Source organism: Tauraco erythrolophus, chromosome 5 (assembly GCF_009769465.1).
Source record: "Tauraco erythrolophus isolate bTauEry1 chromosome 5, bTauEry1.pri, whole genome shotgun sequence".
In the NCBI taxonomy this organism is placed as follows: Eukaryota; Metazoa; Chordata; class Aves; order Musophagiformes; family Musophagidae; genus Tauraco; species Tauraco erythrolophus.
In genome coordinates, this window is record NC_141469.1 from 80,247,023 (window position 1) to 80,266,982 (window position 19,960).

The 19,960-nt window shown below is 44.4% G+C and overlaps 1 protein-coding gene across 1 annotated transcript in view; it reads left to right on the forward strand.

The window, feature by feature from the left end:
• Positions 1 to 368: 368 nt before the first annotated feature.
• Positions 369 to 19,960, forward strand: part of PPA2 (inorganic pyrophosphatase 2) — a 42,142-nt gene continuing 22,550 nt past the window's right edge. Inside the window, 6 exon segments of the mRNA XM_086612528.1 lie at positions 369 to 473; positions 475 to 511; positions 2,261 to 2,325; positions 5,566 to 5,610; positions 16,936 to 16,989; positions 19,128 to 19,247. Of these exon segments, the coding sequence (XP_086468654.1) occupies positions 369 to 473; positions 475 to 511; positions 2,261 to 2,325; positions 5,566 to 5,610; positions 16,936 to 16,989; positions 19,128 to 19,247 (426 nt within the window).

The following is a 19,960-nucleotide window of genomic DNA, read 5'->3' on the forward strand; positions in this document are numbered from 1 at the left end:
CCTTGGCCTGAGCAGGGGGAAGCAGCAACCCCCCGGGAAAACGAGGCAGCGTCTGGGCCCGGCAGCAGCCTCCCCCCTCAGGAAAAACCCCCTCCGCACACCCAGCTCTTCAGCAGGGCCCGTGCGGGGCGACGCCGCGCCGCCATTTCGGGCCTCTGGGGGCCAACGGTCGCGCCCTCCTTCAGGCGGCAGCGGCGGGCGGCTCTCCTTCCTCGCCGGTGAGGCAGGAAGGGACGGAGAGCAGCCCCCGGCGACCGGCAGCACCCTCCGCGGGGTTTCCAGGCGGGGCAGGGAGCCGGGGCGGCGCGGCGCTAAGCGGCGCAGGCCCGCCGGCCGCAGGAAGGGGAGGGAAAGCGGCCGCCGCCATCATGCGCGCGGCGCCGGGGCTGGTGCGGCTGCTGGCGGCGCGGGGCGGGGGGCGGCCGCCGTGCCGCTGCCTCGGCGCCATGGCCCGCTACGGCACGGAGCAGCGGGGGTCGGCCTCACTCTCCCGATTACCGCCTCTACTTTAGTAAGTAGCAGCCCCCGGGCTCCATAAAACCTCTGCTCCTCGCCCCGGGGGGGGTGCACGGTGGGGAGAGGCGGCGGCTCTCCGCTCCCGCGTGAGGCCTCTGGGGCTGGCTGAGGTGCTGCCCCGGAGCCTCCTTCCCGCTCTAGGGGGGGCAGTTGTGTGTGGAGAGCGAGGGGATTTCCTGGCAGATCCGCTTCTGGAGGGGATGCTGGATCTGCTCGGTCCTGCAGCCCCGCGAGAGCCCCTGGAGAGTGAGGAGGTGCGGGGGGCGCCGGCGGCGAAGCGCTGCGGTGTTGTGGCAGCCTGAGCGCCAAGGCCACGGGGCGCTCTGGTGCCCGAGGGACGGCTGTGGCCGCGGAGGACTTGCCTCTCAGCTCTGTGGTGTGACAGCCCAGGGGGAGCCCCTGCGACCAGGCCAGCCCTCCCTCCAGAGACGCCATGGAGAGGGGAAGCTGGCATCCAAAACATGAGGACGCAGCCCCGAGGGGCCTGGGGCCAGCAGCAGCAAGTGGCACCAGGAGGACATGGGCAGCGCTCCAGGAGCTTTCTCAGAACCCGGGGAGACCTGGGGGTGTGCAGTGTCAGTGTTACGCATTTTAGTAACAGTGTTGTCTATTTGTGTGCCGCTTCTCTAGCAGTGGTTTTGTACGTTTTTGGTCCTTTGACCAAATTCTGACGTCCACTGGTGTGAGAGAAGCGGAGGCGTGATGTACCCTGTCGGCAGTACCCTGCCAGGGTTCCCTTGTGCTCAGTCCCCAGGGGTCTGCCAGCGCAGGAGCTCGTCTAGAGAGGCACTTTAGTTAGTGGGAATAGGCAGCCTACCTCTAAACTTTGTTTTATTTGGGAGGAGCATCTGGGATTCTTCCAGGAGTTGCAAAAACAACTGCCATGTACTCTTTGCTGATGTCAAAGTCAGTCCAAAGCTAAGTGAAGTCCCTTGTCTGCTTTTCCCTTTGCTGCGAATCAGGGTGCTAGCAGAGGAGAAATTCCTTGAGATTTGCGTTAGCACCTTATATTGTTCTTGTTGTTTCTGTTTTGATGCAGTAATTGGATTTTTAATATTTTGAAAAGTTTCCAAGTAGTTCAAAAAGTTTAAACACCCGCTTCAGTGAATTTTGTTCCTTTCTATAGTGGGAGCAAGGCCGAGATGCAGACTGGGCCCCTATTAAGTTAATGTCAATTTCTATTGGTTTTGAGGGATGGTGTTTCATTTCTAGGGCCTGAGCAGTTTTCTGATAATCCACTTACTCTCTTCGTGAGACTTTGTCCTACTATGTTGGGATATTTTCTTTTTGTGGGCATGAAACTCAGTTTATTCGAAATACAGTGAAATCACAAGGGCAGCATTGCTAGAAACCCAGAGGAATTCACTGATCACTCATGGAAATTAGGTTCCCTTGGTATTTTTTACTCTGTTAATGGTTGTATATTGCTAGGGAGGAGAAGAAAAGAGAACAAAAGGATCTTCTCATCTTTATATAGCTTGTATTGCCAGGTAGTCAGAAGAGAAGTGTGGTATTGAATAATAAAGCGATAGTTTTGAGTCTAATGAATCCTTGTCAAACAATCAAATTCCTTGTCCTGGGTGGAGGTTATTTTTTAGTCCTTGGAATTAAACTTCAGAAAAAGCTTAACTGATGCATAATTGTGGCACATCATACATTTCTGTAATGCATAATGGTTAGCAATACCAACATCTTATGCCATATATTTAGATTTGTAATGCTACTTTTTTGTTTTGTTTTTCAGAGAATGCAGATGGTAAATATATTTCCCCATTTCATGACATTCCACTGTTTGCTGGATCTAAAGAGGTATGTATTTATGCTTTGAAACACAATTAATTACAAAATTATAACAATTTTGTTGGTATTCTTTAGGTAAAAATGCAGTTTTAAAAAGCAGGGTTTTTTTAAGCAATTAACAGACAAATGTATGGCACCAGAAAGGACCATTTCAACCCAGGCTGATTCCTTGTGTAATACCGGCATGGTAACTCCACCAAATGTTCTCTGCTAAGTTCAGTAACTTGCAGTGAAACATAATGATTACTATGTGGACAAGCCTAGGTGTCTCTTTAAGTCTTCAAGTGATTGAGTCATAGAATCATAGAATGGTTTGTGTTGGAAGGGACCTCAAAGATCATCCAGTTCCAAACCCCCTGCCATGGGCAGGGAAACTCTCCACTACACCAGATTGCTCAAAGCCTCCTCCAGCCTGGCCTTGAACACTTTCAGGGATGGGGCATCTACAGCTTCTCTGGGCAACCTGTTCCACTGCCTCATCACCATCTAAGTGAAAAATTTCTCCCTTAGATCTAATCTAAATCTGCCCTTTTTCAGTTTAAATCCATTTCCCCTTGTCCTGTCACTACATGCCCTTGTCAAAAGTCCCTCTCCAGCTTTCCTGTAGGCCCCCTTTAGGTACTGGAAGGCTGCAATAAGATCACCCCGGAGCCTTCTCTTCTCCAGGCTGAACAGCCCCAACTCTCAGCCTGTCTTCATAGCAGAGGTGCTCCAGCCCTCGGATCATCTTAGTGGCCCTCCTCTGGACCTGCTCCAGCAGCTCCATGTCCTTCTTGTGCTGGGGACTCCAGAGCTGAACGCAGTATTCCAGGTGGGGTCTCACGAGAGCAGAGTAGAGGTGCAGAATCACCTCCCTCGATCTGCTGGCCACACTGCTTTGGTTGTAGCCCAGGAAACAGATGGCTTTCTGGGCGGCCAGCGCACATTGCCAGCTCATGTTGAGCTTCTCATCCACCAGCACTCCCAAGTGCACCAGCACTCTCAATCCTTTCTCCACCCAGCCTGTACTTGTGCTTGGGATTGCCCCGAACCACGTGCAGGACCTTGCACTAGTACAGGCTGGACGGAGAATGGATTGAGAGCAGCCCTGAGGAAAAGGACTTGGGAGTGCTGGTGGATGAGAAGCTCACCATGAGCCGGCAATGTGCGCTGGCAGCCCAGAAAGCCATCGGTGTCCTGGGCTGCATGAAAAGGAGTGTGGCCAGCAGGTTGAGGGAGGTGATTCTGCCCTTCTGCTCTGCTCTCGTGAGACCCCATCTGGAATACTGCGTTCAGCTCTGGAGTCCCCAACATAAGAGGGACATGGAGCTGCTGGAGCAGGTCCAGAGGAGGACCACGAAGATGATCTGAGGGCTGGAGCACCTCTGCTATGAAGACAGGCTGAGAGTTGGGACTGTTCAGCCTGGAGAAGAGAAGGTTCTGGGGTGATCTTATCGCAGCCTTCCAGTACTTAAAGGAGCCTACAGGAAAGCTGGAGAGGGACTTTTTACAAGGGCATGGAGTGATAGGACAAGGAGCAATGGCTTTAAACTGAAAGAGGGCAGATTTAGATTAGATCTAAGGGAGAAATTTTTCACTCAGGGTGGTGAGGCACTGGGACAGGTTGCCCAGAGAAGTTGTAGATGCCCCATCCCTGCAAGTGTTCAGGACCAGGTTGGATGAGGCTTTGGGCAGCCTGGTGTAGCGGAGGGTGTCCCTGCCCATGGCAGGGGGGTTGGAACTGGATGATCTTTGAGGTCCCTTCCAACACAAACCATTCTATGATTCTATGACCTTGCATTTGGCCTTGTTGAACTTCATGAGGTTCCCACAGGCCCATCTCTCGAGCCTGTCGGGGTCCCTCTGGGTGGCATCCCATTGAGGGCAGGGGGAACCCTCACTGTGTCTGTTCTCCTCTATGTTTAAGATTTGTGTTCACGTGCTCTTGAATTAATTTTCTGCTATTACTCTTTAAAGTGGCGTTTTTCTACATCTGCAATTAAAAGTGTACCTTTCTTTGCAGTAGGAGATGTACAGCACACACTTAGGTAACTTAGGGTGTATTTCGTTAATTCCCAGAGGGAACATTATAATTGGAAGCCAACAATCATTCCCAAGAGAGACGTGGTAATCGCACCTTTGGAGAATTACAAGGCGTGAGGTGCAGCTGAGCACTTTCACATCTTGTTAGCCATGCTCCCTGGAGTTTCATTATAGCAATAATGAAACGCCTGTTTTATGTGTCACTGGTGGGAGCTGCCAGTCTTCGGTTTAGGCTTAGGTTTGCTTATTATGGTATGGTTGTCACACAAACAGATTGGGAGGGCTTCGACAGTTTTCTTGGTTTGTTGCTGGGTCTCTGTGAATGATATGAGTGGTTAGAAAGGTCAGCAGTTGTAACGTGTTCAGATTGAGACTTCTGAGCTAATGAACCAATTTCTTGAGTTACTTAAAACGAGAGATTAAAGATGTGCATGAAACCTTTTTGATCTGCAGACACTGAGCACACTAGTCCAATGGAATAGGTAAGTCTCTTTCGGAGTCATTCCTGAGATGCTCTGTGGGTGCTATTGCTGGAAAAGCAATGGGCGTTTTTATCACACGTTCCCTGGGTGGGGGCTTGCTGTCCCTGCATCTAGAGTTTAAGGTGTGGAGGGGTGGATTCTAGTATATCATTTTTCTGTAGGTTGAATTATAGTGCAGCGATGTCTGATCAGTGAGGAGAGGCTTTCATTTTGGTGTGTGAGCAAGGAAGGAGCGTTCCACAGGACGGAGGTGCTGGGGCAGGGGGTGGCGAGAAAGGTCTCTGTTATTTTGCTTTCTTTGCAAGAGGATGACTTAAGGAGTTGTATGTTATATTCTTTCCCTTTCCTGGTCTAAGCTTTGTGGACTTTGTGATGGATAACTCTGGCCTTATTTTCCATGCTGACTTTGTTTGGTTTGTTTTTTATCTTTTTCAACTGAACAGAAGGGCAACTGTGTTTTTAATCAGTTGAGGAGAGGCCTAAATTGTTGCTTAAAATTTAGTAGCTGGGAGAAAGTGGATGTGTCCATGTGCATTTTTAGCTTCCTCTGTTAACATCTGGAAGGTTATAATTTCACAATGAAACAGGACTGAATACTTACTTTTAAAAGTTACAGTTCAGGCCTTTATGCTTGCAAAGGGATGTTTCAGTTGCATCGAAAACTACTGTTGTCAGTATTTATGTGGATACAGTGTTGCTCTCTAATGTTATTTATATACCTCCTTACTTCGCCCTTTCTCTATAGGAAAAAGAGATTCCTGCAAAGAGATCAAAGACTACTGGAAATGAGGTACTGCTAAGCTGCATTTTTATTTTTATTTTTATTTTTATTTTTATTTTTATTTTTATTTTTATTTTTATTTTTATTTTTATTTTTATTTTTATTTTTATTTTTAAAAAACTATTCACTCTATTTCCTTTCTGACATTGCTTTGCTATTCTGCACAGTGGACTTTCTCCCACTGAATATAGTTGCCATACCTTCAAATGCAAGTCTTTTAGGAGGAGAAAGCTTAAAGGGATTTAATACTCTCCCCTTTGAATGAGCTAGAAATGTCAGCATTCTTTTATTCATCAAGATATTCTCAAAGGCATAAACTTTTATACCACTCTTTGAAAGATTTGTTACGACTATTGCAGTGTAGATATGTTATGTTTTTTCTATTGCATTCAGAAACATTTGCAAAAAAACCTCTATTAATTAAATATTCTTTGTGCTGAGACTGTGGTTAATCTTTGGTACCTATACAAAACTTCAGAAATCCCAAGTATATTAGGGTAGAAATTAGACTTAGTATCTGCTTTTTAGAACTGGGGATGTGTTGTTTTCTGTACTCATCTGGGAAGCCCATGGAGATAAAAATCACATCTGCTAATGGTTTGGCATTAGCCAGCACTGAAGTTAAGCCTAACAGAAGTCCAAGAAACCTCGGCTCAGGCTTTTTCTGTGAAACAAGTTTTGTTTATGTAAGTGTCTTTTCAAAACCAGGGCATTTTTTGCAGTGCTTTCCCTGGCATAGGAGTACCTAAAAATGAGTGGAAGAAAGTGAAAGAAAAAAATGAAACAAACTGTGCTTTAAGGCCATGACCTATCTGTGTGTTTCCTAATCTTTATCTTTTCAAGATCTGTTTGGCCAGTTGGATTGCAAAACCGTAACTACCCATCTCATGTGAAAGAACTGTCCTAACTGGGTTCTCATAGTTTTGCAACTAGTGTGTGGTCCACTGATTCTTCTACTGTACACCAACCCCCACACAATCCCGCATGACATATTTTCTCTCCCTTTGCCCTGATTCATTCAAGCTACAATATCTAGGTAACACGTCTTAGATTTCCTGCTGTTTGATGCCCATTTAAGTACTATTTAGTAGACGCAGGATCATGCCTGAAAGAGGAGTTGCTGAGGAGAAAGGCTACTGGCACATACAAAAATCATTGTCTTGCAACATGAATTCTTAATTATTGCTGTTGCTGGAAGTCAAGCATTCTGTTTCTTACCTGCTTATGAACGCTGTGACAATACCTGCTGGTTGCAAAGATGCAAAGCCTGTTGTACGCAGTGTCCAAAACTGTTCAAACTTGTATTTGTCTGTGTAGTGGGAAGCATGATAGCTTGTTGGAAACAACGTTTCTAGTACCCTGTTTCAGATCACTGGAGCAGCCTGTCTGATCCAGATTTTTCCCCAGAGTGGGGGGAAAAACGCCAGTGAGGCTGAGCAGCTCCTGCTTCCTGGCCAGTGTAGACCCCAGAGCTGCTTTACATAACTGCCGCTATGAGAGCGCTCTGGACTGTGATTTAATAGAACTACGGAAGATGAGCAAAGGCAAATGTACATTTCAGTCACTGTGGGCCTCTGATGCAAGTAAGCAAATAAACGTGCAGGCCATAGGCTTCCCAGGCAGGCTTGGTCTTCACTTAGATGGTGAAATGCAAGAATGCAAATCATTTAGAAAACCCGTTTTCATATTTGGGAGTTGGGGAGAAGAGAGAAAATAGAGAGATCTTTGTGTTCAGGAAAGCAGTTTCTTCTTACAATGGACTCTTCAGCAGCTCTTCTCACCTTGGTCTGGTGAGAAATGCATGCCTGTGTGCTTGTATTTAGGGAAAGTATAGCTTAATCGGATGACGAAGGGATAATGAGGAATTTTCTGCTGTGTACTGATTTCTAAAGACCTTTCAAGCGCTGTACTCCTTACTTTTGTCTAGGGACGCAAAAGCTACTATGGATACCTGGTGTTCAGTTGATCCTTGAACTGAATTTGGCTAGAATTCAAAGGTGATAGTTCCCCTTGCCCTGGCAACACAGTGGCATCTTTAAAACTTGTGCTTTTAGAGTGGCAGTTATTTGTTACTCTCCACAAGGGCAAGCCCTCTTAAGAGTGTGTGGTAGGTTGGCCCTGGCTGGATGCCGGGTGCCCGCCAAAGCTGCTCTATCACTTCCCCTCCTCAGCTGGACAGGGGAGAGAAATATAAGGAAAGGCTTGTGGGTTGAGATAAGGGCAGGGAGAGATCACTCAGCAATTACTGTCATGGACAAAACAGAATCGACTTGGGGGCAGTAATTTATTACCAATCAAATCAGAGTAGGATAATGAGAAATAAAACCAAATCATAAAAACACCTTTCCCCTACCCCTCCCTTCTTCCCAGGCTTAACTTTAGTCCTGATTTTCTTTACCTCTTCCCCCCAGCAGTGCAAGGAGACAGGGAACGGGGATTGCAGTCAGTTCATCACGCATTGTTTTTGCCGCTCCTTCCCCTGCTTCAGCATGGGGTCCCTCCCATGAGAGACAGTCCTCCACAAACTTTTGCAATGTGAGTCCTTCCCATGGGCTACAGCTCTTCACAAACTGCTCCAGTGTGGGTCCCTGCCATGGAGTGCAGTCCTTCAGGGACAGACTGCTCCAGTGTGGGTCCACCGCAGGGTCACAAGTCCTGTCAGCAAACCTGCTCCAGTGTGGGCTCCTCTCTCTCGATGGGGCTGCAGATCCTACTAGGAGCCGGCTCCAGCATGGGCTTACCACCAGGTGATGGCCTCCTTTGGGCATCCGCTTGCTCTGGCATGGGGTCTTCCATGGGCTGCAGGTGGATCTCTGCTCCACTGTGGACCTCCATGGGCCGCAGTGGGACAGCCTGCCATCTCAGCATGGGCTGCAGGGCAATCTCTGCTCTGGTGCCTGGAACATCTCCTCCCCCTCCTTCTTCATGGACCTTGGTGTCTGCAGAGTTGTTTCTCTCACATATTCTCTCTCCAGCTTCAATTGCAGTTTTTTTTCCCCTTGTTAAATAGTTATCCCAGAGGCACTACTGCCATTGCTGATGGGCTTGGCCCTGGCCAGTGGCGGGTCCGTCTTGGAGCCGGCTGGCATTGACTCTATCGGATACGAGGAAAGCTTGTAGCATCTTCTCACAGAAGCCACTGCTGTAGCCCCCCGGCTACCAAAACCTTGCCATACAAACCCAATACCGAGTGTGTGTTAAATTATGCTGAACTGGTGTTCATCAGATGCCAGTTTAGTTACAGAAAATGGCAATGATTCTGCATGAGTCTCTTCGGTCTGTCTAATCTGCTTTAAATTGTTCTTGACATTCCCATTGCCAGAAAAGAACGTCTCAAAATTGAGGAGTTTCAGCTTTCAACACTCATGAGAGAGGGGAACAGACATCATACAAGTCTCTGTGAGCTGTTTTGCAGTCTCAGCTTGTAGTTCTACAGCTGTGGTGCTTCTGTATGAACTGTTCTCAGTAGCGCAGCTATTTCTTGCAACATTTTAGACCTTCCCAGATCTCAATTAAATTTAGCTTTGCAGTCACTGTTGAGAACTGATCTTTTTGCTTTCACAGATGTTTTTGGCTGTTTGAAGACTAGAGAGAAGTTATTTTTGAGGGAGAACTATGCTGGAAGAAATCACATTCAGCTTTAGTCTTAAAATTATTACCAGCTTGCAGTCTAAACCTTTGCTTTGTCTTAAGCATTGCAAGCACTCGGAATCCACTCCTGCCCAAGTAAATCTCTGTGAAAGGTGTCAGAAGTTTCATATCTCTGTCCGGAAGAGTGGATGTTCCTGCTGTCAGAGGCTGATTGTTGAATATGGTCTTCCATGTCTAGCAAGAAGATTTGAAGAGGTCATTGTTTTCAAGACAAATGTGACATGTTGCTTCCCTGCTGTAGTGCCAGGGTTTCCAATCTACTTGTCATTATATGTTTGTGTTCCAGCACTAGGTTGCACAGTGCCAGAATGCCCTTGTGGAGTTCAGTTGGATTCCGTCAGGCAAAAACTTCTGATAAATTAACTAGTCAGGTGAGATATAAGGGATGATCAGAGTGGTCATGCAGTCTGAATAGGTAATCTGATAGAGGGCCTCCTGGTTGAAACAGTGTTCAAAATTGCTGTCAGAGTGGTCTTACGATAAAGTCGGGATGTTTCATGAGAAAGGAAAAGCTGTCATCACTTCCCATGCAGTAGCAGTGCAAACTTTGTACTGACTTTGTATTCTGTCTTAACTACATCTTTGGTCACGTTAGATGCATTTTGGTATATGTAACCTGGGCTGTAGTGTGTCCTTTGTGTGTGTGTGTTCGGGGATTTGTGTGTTCCAAATTTTAGGTTATCGGTGCAGCTCTCATCCTGGTGCTTGAACTTGCCCCGCCTTTTTCTATGGATGTGTCCAACAGCTGTAAGCCTTGCTTTGTGTTCTTGTAGATTAACAAATACTGAGGATAGAAGTAATCTCCACTCAACGGTCCAGTTAAAATCTGCTGGAGTACAGTTGGTTTACTGAGAAAGTTGCATCAGTGATTTGATGAAGCTTAACTTCAAATAAATGGTTCCTTAAACTTGAAAAAGTCAGCGTTTCATTCTCATCATCATGATTGTACACTGAGTAGTTTTGTAGGTGAATGTGCCCAGTAACTGGTTTACCAGAGAACAGGTCTGATGCCACTTTTGGGATGCCTGTGGGTAAAAACTTCCAGAGTTTTTGTGATTCCCTTTTCGCTATAACGCGTGAGAAGTGTTCTATGAAGAGGCTGCAGGCACTTAGCATTTATGCTGGCCACTGCATTCCTTTTTTGCTATGTGGCATGTCAATTCATATTGTAAAAGTTCCATTGATTTCTCATTTAGATACAGTATATTTGGTCTCCAGATGTTGCTGGCATCTGGTTGGTTGTTTGCATTGGCAAACACCTTATAGCAAGTGTTGCATTGGGAATGCTTATAACATGGATACTCATTTTATAAGCAAGCCCCTCTCCGTTGATTTCTGGTTGAATTTAATGACAGTCCTTATTTTCCTTCTCCTTTTTTCCTTTTTTTTTTTTCTCCTTTTAAACATCATCCTTTGTTCATGCTGCTGCTGGACTGCTGCTCGTCTTTTTCATTCTTGTTAGTCCTCAGGTGCATGCTGCCATGTTCGGTTGATGGCTGATGAGAGTCCCTGCAAGATTGCAAATGAGCAGACAAAAAAGAAGTGGAAATGATAGCTGCCTTTTCTTCTCTGTCTTGTGAGCTCAGAGCTTCTCAGTGAGGAAGGGTCAGTAGCCCCCAAATGCTCCCTCTAACGCTTTCAGATGTTTGGGGTTTTTTTTTTGAGCACTCTACTGTAAAAACAACTGAAGTAATTGTAAGCTTTAGCATATCTCTCCTTCCTGTCATGCAAGGGTGACAGTGAATGGCAATCATGTCTTAAAAAGTGGTGGTTTGTTGTTTCATGAAGTTATACGGAGTTTCTGTTCCTCTCTTTATCTCTCTTGTTTTGTCACTTTCCTCGCTCTGCATAGCTTGCTCCACTTCTTCAAATTAGCTGAACCTTCAGAGTTGAGCATTGCAACCCTTGGGCAAAATCATACCTATTCAAAACTCTTCCCTCAAATGCACCGACTAAGGAACTTGGGAACCAGGAAAAGGAGATAGTTGGACAAGAAAGGGAAAGTTGGGTAAGGAAAAATTGTTTCTGAGAAGGGTATATGAGAGTCCAGAAGGACAGCGTGTAAAAATAATGTCAGAAATGTGCTTATTTTTTTTTTTTTCTTCCTGTGATATTCAGGTTTATGATAACAAGCCCTGATCAAAATGAGCAATCTTCTGTAAGAATCTGTACAGCCAGAGCTAGCAGTTATTTTTGGCCATTGGTCTTAGTGGAGAGAATGCCGACTCACAGTTTACCTGCGTGCAATAGTCTGTGTTTTCTTTGCTTTTCTCAACACTTGCTGTATTGAATATATTGAAGTGTATTTGTATATCTTTTTATCTTTCTGTGGTTTTCTCATTTCAAAAAAACCAAGAACTGTTCCTGTTCTCTGTGTGAAAGAGACATTTTTACTTGTCTCAGCAAAACTGATTTCATGATACATTAAAAATGATGTTCAAATGGAATGGAATGCAGCAAGTTGCCAAGCAGTGTTAAAGAAAACACCCCGATAAAGCAACACTTACATCCTACGTGAGTTCCCATGTAGTGCATTTAGCGTGTGGTTCTGGGGAGATAAAGGATATTATTTAGACATACTGTTTGTTCCTTCTGATGTCATTTTCTGCTGATTTTCCTGTTCAGTTTTAGGAATTAGGAAATGCACTTTTGACTTCTCTGCGTTGAGCAAATGGACTTTTTTTCCCCATCGCCTCTTCAGGGTATAATAAAGCATAAGTACAAATGTCTGTCTCGTGTTCCCATTAACCCAACCAAGCTACGTAATACCCTGGCTTGAAAGTCCCTCTGGGCTCTGTCAGGTCCCTTCCCCTAGCAGATGGGTTCTGTCTCCTTTTCTGAATCTAGGAAACTGTTCCCTCCTCTTTTCTTGCATGCTCGAGGGGACTGTCCTTCGGAAGAAGCCGTGAGCTGGCAGAGTTGGCATGAGGCTCTTGTAGGAACTGCTCTATCTGGCCTGTTGTAGTCTGCTGTCATAGAGTCCCGTCTGCTTGAGGCACTTGCAGAGCTGAACTAAATCTAGACTGCAGCAAGCAGCAATCTCATAGGCAGACCAGTTGACTGCTGTCCTACTGAGGCAGTTAAATGGTAAACTTTCCAAAGCAATAGTTTTTGTTTCATGAGAGATCTTTTTTAAATTTTTCTGTCCCTGGAAGGTGTGTCAAATGGGCTGTTGAAACAGTTTCGCCGTTGCTTGAGGGGGAAGCAGTGCTCACTTGGGGGTTTGGTGAGGTGGAATTTTCTGTTCTACTGATTTAAAATAAAGATAAAAATACCAATTACCAGACGCATTCACCGTCCAAAACTAACCACTGAATGCCATGTGCAGATGGTAATCTGTGAAGACAGGTGGTGTCTGACACTTGCATTTCTGTTTGCAGCTGAGGCAGGGATGGTTTTGCAGCAAGGGATGGGGGAGAACATTCAAATGGTCAGAAGGAATAGGTGCTTTGTCTGGAAAAATAAGTGTGATGGAAAAATTCCTGGGTGACATTTAGGCAAGGGGGGAAACAACATAGGAAAGAGGAGGAGAAAACCCCTGAAAAACCAGAGGAGTATACTTCTTCTCTCTTTCTATCTGTCGGACTGTCTAGTATGTGCTCTCCTTTTCACACCAGTGAATCCTGTCTTGTCACTGTGAAAATGTGATTGCCCTATAAATAAAACTTTTTATTTTTGAATGTATGCACTGCATGAAGTTATTAATCTCTTGTAAAAGCTTGTGGCAGCTTAGCATTAGAGAGAGTACTATTGGGGATTTTTTTTGCATACGAATTAATCTGTCAGGCTGTCACATTTAAGACTCTTGACAATTCACATTTGACTGATACCACAAATTATGAAGGCCTAGTCTTAGAGCCGAGTTAAATCCAAGTGGTGTTTTGTTTTTGAAAGCAGCATTGTATTCATTTCAGTCCAGTTGTTTTCCAGCCCTGAGTGCTGTTTTGGTGAAGATCTGGAATAACCCTTGACCAATTAAAGCTGTAAAGATTTACAGGCTGCTGAAGGCATTCTATTAGACAGGGTCAGGAAAATACACAGTGGCACCTAGGCAAGAAAAATATAGGATTATGGCAAAGAGAAAGGCATCATGTCTGATTCCAGGAGTAGTTTCTAAGTTCTCTATCTGTAGCTACCAGTCAGAACGTTCTTTTACCAGCTTGGCAGTTCCCTAAGAGTTTCTTGTCAGTGCTGGCTTTCATGTTGTGCATTTCTTTTTTCCAAATGTTTCCCAGATGGATATGCAGAGTTTATATGGCTCCCTTCCAGCCCTTCCCTTACCTGCTGCTGCCTGTATGTTGCTTTGTTCTGTCTGCTTCCTTAGTGTTGAAGTCTTTGAGTTCTCTTTCTGATGACTGAGAACCATTTCAACCAATGTACTTCATGAAACTGATCTGAAGCACCTTTCTTCTTTTTTTTTTTTTTTTTTTTTCCCCTCCTTGTTTTATTTGGTTAAGACCTGATCAGGAAAAAGTGATTCCATCTGACGTGCGGTATGGGCACAGTACTTACGGATGGCGAATTTAATTTCAATTACTGGGAATTTTCTGTCAGGATTGTGCATAGCTTGTGATCTCATGGGAGAAACGCTGAGTGACAGTTGGGGTTTTCCTTTGCTTTCTTACTTTCCACATTCCAGGTTTGTTTGGGAGAAGAAGATCATAGAACCATTGGAATTACTTTAATTGGACTGTGACATCGAGGCTGGTAATGGTATTTGTTTGTTGCAGCTGCAGGATACAAGGAGCAAAAATACAAATATTTAAGAGTTCACTGGAGCCTTGATTGCAGTGTAGTTGAAGAGTCAGTGCAAGTCTTCGATTGGTTTAACTTTAGAATTTCTTCAAAAACATATTTTGTCCTTCTTGAACTGTTGTGATTTTTAATACCAGTGTAGGTTTTCTTTGGCTATGAAGAGATGGCCCAGGGAGTGTGATATTTTGGGGTTATTTTAGTAATGTAGGAGAAAAGAGGTTGTAGTCACTGCTCGGTGGTTTGGTGTAGTTACCCATGTTAATTAATACTCTGCTTCTTGGTAGTGCTTAACTCTGACAGCTTCAGAAGAAGAAACCTTACAGCAGTTACACAGAGACTTTTTCTCTTCAGAAAATGTCACTTTAACCTCCTCAGTAAGAAGGGCACAGATTTATTTATTGTATTCATTGGGTCCAACTGTAAACAGAATGCTGCCAAGTTAACATCTTTGTTGGTGACATGGACAGTGGGATCAAGTGCACTCTCAGCAAGATTGCAGATGACACCAAGTTGTGTGGTGTTGTGGACATGCTGGAGGGAAGGGATGCCATCCAGAGGGACCTTGACAGGCTGGAGAGGTGGGCCTGTGAGAACCTCATGAAGTTCAACAAGGCCAAGTGCAAGGTCCTGCATGTGGGTCGGGGCAATCCCAAGCACAAGTACAGGCTGGGCGGAGAATGGATTGAGAGCAGCCCTGAGGAAAAGGACTTGGGAGTGCTGGTGGATGAGCAGCTCAACATGAGCTGGTAATGTGCGCTGGCAGCCCAGAAAGCCAACCGTGTCCTGGGCTGCATCAAAAGGAGTGTGGCCAGCAGGTCGAGGGAGGTGATTCTGCCCCTCTACTCAGCTCTTGTGAGACCCCATCTGGAATACTGTGTTCAGCTCTGGAATCCCCAGCACAAGAAGGACATGGAGCTGCTGGAGCGGGTCCAGAGGAGGGCCACGAAGATGATCTGAGGGCTGGAACACCTCTGCTATGAAGACAGGCTGAGAGAGTTGGGGCTTTTCAGCCTGGAGAAGAGAAGGCTCCAGGGTGATCTTATAGCAGCTTTCCAGTACTTAAAGGGGGCCTACAGGAAAGCTGGAGAGGGACTTTTTACAAGGGCGTGTAGTGACAGGAAAAGGGGCAATGGATTTAAACTGAAAGAGGGGAGATTTAGATTAGATATAAGGAAGAAGTGTTTCACTTTGAGGGTGGTGAGACACTGGAACAGGTTGCCCAGAGAAATTGTAGGTGCCCCATCCCTGAAAGTGTTCAAGGCCAGGTTGGATGAGGCTTTGAGCAACCTGGTGTAGTGGTGGGTTTCCCTGCCCATGGCAGGGGGGTTGGAACTGGATGATCTTTGAGGTCCCTTCCAACTCTAATCATTCTATTAATCTAAATCCACCACTAAACCACATCCCTAAGCAGCACACCTACATGGCTTTTAAATGGATGGTGACTCAACCACGTCCCTGGGCAGCCTGTTCCAGTGCTTGAGAACCCTTCCAGCGAAGAAATTTTTCCTAATATCCAATCTAAACCTCACCTGGTGCATCTTGAGGCCATTTCCTCCTGTCCTATCTCTTTTCCTATGGGAAGAGAGACTGACACCCACCTCACTAAAACCTCCTTTCAGGTAGTTGTAGACAGCTACTCCCCTCAGCCTGCTTTTCTCAAGGCTGAACAACCCCAGTTCCCTCAGTGGATCCTCATAAGACTTGTGCTCCAGACCCTTCACCAGCTACATTGCTCTTCTTTGGACACACTCCAACACCTCAGTGTCTTTATTGTAGTGAGGAGCCCAACACTGGTCTTCTAAAAGCATGGAATTTTACATGGTTTAGGTTTATTCCCCCCACATCTCCCTTCTTAAAACAACTTTCATTTTGTTCCTTTTCAGAAGAAGGCTAACGCAAATATGAAGTTTCTGTGTCTATGTCCTTCCTCCGCCATCACTTCTGGATTCGTTTTGCCTCACTTCAACTAGATTTGACTGAGAATCATAAATATTGGTGGTTGTTTCATTTGCATGGATTTTTAAAAAAATGAATGAGGCAAAAGAGGAGGGCCTGAAGAAATAAATCTTCAGAGGAAAAAAAAACGAAACATTTTCCTTTCCAGTGTTTGAGGGGAAGCTGACTCTGTCCTTTGCAGTTGTTCCATAGTACCTGATGCATAGTATATTCATACCTTGCCTTACCCTGCAGTAATTTGGTGCTACGTTGTACTTGATAATGCTCCTGAGAGTGCTCTGAATTGTGATCCAATACTTCCAGTAGTTAAAGGGGGCCTACAAGTAAGCTGGAGAGAGACTTTTTACAAGGGCATGGAGTGAATAGGGCAAGGGGCAATGGCTTTAAACTGAAAGAGAGCAGATTTCAATGAGATACAAGGAAGAAATTCTTTACGATGAGAGTGGTGAAGCACTGGATCAGGTTGCCCGGAGGAGTTGTGGATGCCCCATCCCAAGGCCAGGTTGGATGAGGCTTTAAGCAACCTGATCTAGGGGAAGGTGGCCTTGCCCATGGCTGTGGGGATTGGAACTAGATGATCCTGAAGGTCCCTTCCAACTCAAACCATTCTATAGAAACGTTCAGTCTTCTTTGACTAGTAGACTGAACCACTGCCTTGTGGCGAACCATTCCATGGACTTTCTGAACATTTTGTAAAGAGTGATATTGATATGGGAATAAAAAATGTCATGTGGATTTCCACTTCTTGGAGTTGTTCATATTCTCAAAGGGGTGAGGCAGGGAGAGCATGGACCAGGCAGGTTGAATATCATTGTGTGAAACTAAATGAATTGTACTTAAAGTAAAAGCAGCTGGAATAGAGAAATGTGATATATGTTGCTGCTGAATACAGATGAGAGAATTTGTCTTACTGTAAAATGCTAATTGCCAAGTGGATTTTATTTTTAGTTCTGTCATTGTTTTTTGTTTTAGGTCCTGTTTAATATGATTGTAGAAGTGCCTCGTTGGACAAATGCAAAAATGGAGGTAATTAAGAAAAATACTTTGATTGTATAGGTATTTATGACAGTTATGAGAATGCAGTGGCTTCTAACAGAGTTTACTCAGAGCGTGGATTACTCTTCAAACATAAAATTTTCTCTGTTAAAACAATAATTTGAAGTTACGCATACAGACACTTTCCTTGCGACTACAAAAAGCATCGACGTTCTGATCTTGTTTCCCTGCTGCAGGTGAGCGCTGCTTCTTGAGAGCCCTCTGACTGCAGAGTGCAGCATACCTGCAGCAGAGTCCTAGAGAGCTGGCTTGCAGGATGTTGTCCAACATTTAGTCTGACCCTTGCTTGCTCGTACAGCATTTCACTCAGAGGATTTCATTTCTCTCATTTCTGCTGTGTAGTGTGCTAGGCCAAATCCTGACAAATGGAGTTCAATGAAAAAGAATTTCCTTACAACAAAAAAAATCTTGGGGATCTCACTGATTGAAAGTATCTCCTCCTCCAGGGAGATATTTTAAATGTAGAGCCTAGTGAGTTGTTCCTCTGCAGTTACAATATAGAAGCTGAGTAATGCTTCATCTGTAGTGTTTGTGAAACAGCAGATCTCACCAGGATATGTCCTGTCTTCCTGAACATTTGTATTAATTTTAGGAATGCTTCCCAGATGCTTTTAAGGAAGTTTGTGGTTGAGCTGTTAACAATTTTGATTATTGAAAATAACACCAAAGAACCTCCCCAGCTTGTTATTTCAGAATTTTGTTTTCTCCTTTCCGTGATGCTGGAAAATCATTTGAACTGTGTTTACCACCACAGTTGCTGTTCTGCAAGCAGTGTTACCCTCGATACTTACCTTGTATTTTAAGATGATGATTTATTGTGGAATCTGAGTTTTCTTTTGCACAGTTTCCCTTTGACAACACTGTATGAACTCTTTGCATAAAGCTCAGGTTGCTCTCTCTCCCTTTCTTTCAGCACATTATGTCAAGAGTAGAAAAGTTTGCTGTCCTGTTAGATTCAGAAATTGCTGGTTTCAGACTTTTCTGGCTTGATAGAGGAGACCAGATATAGTTGTCTAATCTATAACTTATTTTAATATACTTGAAATTTCCTGCATGAATCGTTAAGGCAGTTGTCTTGCCTTGCCATTGTGTCCTGGCATTCCTTCAGTCCAGACTGTGGCAAGGTGCTCATACCAGGTCTTGTCTGCATCTCTGTGTTGATATTCCCTCACGTGGAATGGAGACTCTATGTGCTTCAGGTAAATTGCAAGGATGCTGGAAAATCAATATGGACTAAGGGCTGTGCGCTTATGCACGCAAGCTGTGTCACACCTGAGCCAGTGTGACCGCCTGAGCCTGAAACAAGGGTGATGCCATTCAGGTGAGTGTGTGTGAGCAAGAGCCAAGCTGGCATAGATGGGTTGTGGTGGAGAGTGTCAGAAGGATGGTTACGGTGAATTAGCTCATGTGTGGTACCTAACTTATGTGGCAGTGGGTTTGTGTTTGAGATTTTGGAACAGGTGTTGACAATAATACATTGTTCAACTTTAATTAGTTCAGTCCTGCTGTGAGTGCTTTTTTGGGAATAAGAATGCCGCCTTCTGATGATCGCTTAACTTGCTCCAAATCTGCGTGAGGTTGGCATTTGGTGACTGTGCAGATCTTGTCCTCAGTAAAAAGCATTTGCATGCTGAGAGGTTAAGCCATGACAGAGGCGATGGAGAGAAGGGAAGTATGCAATAGGAGAGCAATGAACAGGAGGTGAGAAGCAGATGAAACGCTTCCCCTGTTGCTGTCAAAACCCCTGTTGTCTGAAGAACTTGTGCTACCATTTGTGTGTCTGTTGAACTTGTACTATATAGTGCAACAGTTTCTAACTGAAGTTCCTTTCAGTATTTATGTTTGACCATGACAGTCTCCTTATAAATTTATTACTTTCTCTTCTAGATTCATTTTTTTCTTTCATACTTCACAACATTATTTAAAACCTTAATAAGCTGCTTTTTAAACATGACCCTGGAGATTTAGGGTAAGGCCATCGTACTTTCATACTTCTCAAGTCACAAGCACGTACTCCCAGCTGGAGCTTTCTAACTGGTTGGATACAGAATGAATTGCTTTCCATTTTACCTTTCTCTCTCTCTCTCTCTTTTTCACGATCTGCTTAGATTGCCACTGAGGAGCCATTGAATCCCATTAAACAAGATATAAAGAAAGGCAAGCTTCGATATGTGGCAAATATCTTTCCTCACAAGGGTTATATATGGAATTATGGTGCCCTCCCACAGGTAACATTTTTGTTATAATGGTGAAAGTTTTCTGTCTTCTGTGTAAATTGCCTTGTAAATCTTGGCTACTACCTGAATGCAAATCAGTTGCAAGAGGGATGTTTCTCTCTGGTACGTTTGTAAATTAGGATTTTTTTATGTTGAGCTTTATTGTGTCCATAAATTTTGATCAGAATTTGGGTGTGGGTGTAAATATGTGCTGTGTTTCAGGAAGGAGTTAAACGATGAAGAAATCTCAAATCTTTAGTTTGTCTCTCTGTACTGTAGCGACAGAATTAAACTGTCACGGTCTGCCATTCAAGAATACTTTGTCAAGTAGCCCTTTTCTGCTTAAACAAGACATTTTTTAGAAAACTAATTTAGGATTTTCATGTATTGCAGCATAAATGTTAATTGGGATTTCTTAATATCTTTAACAAAGAGGAACACAAGGGCTGTTATTTTTTAGATTAAACCTCAACTGCCTTAGTTAACTTTTCTCTGAACTGTGAGACTTTACTGATCATGACACGTTCAAAACTTCGAGCCTTGAAAAGCCCAACTGATGGCTGAAATTTTGAGCATAATGAAAGGTTTTAAACTTTTTTCATTTCTGTGAAGAACACATTGAAGTTAAATTAGTACTGAAGAACATGATGGAGCTAGGAGAGAGTAATTTATTTTCTTTACACTTAACTACATAAGCAGTGAAATTTCGCTCCTGAAAATCTGCT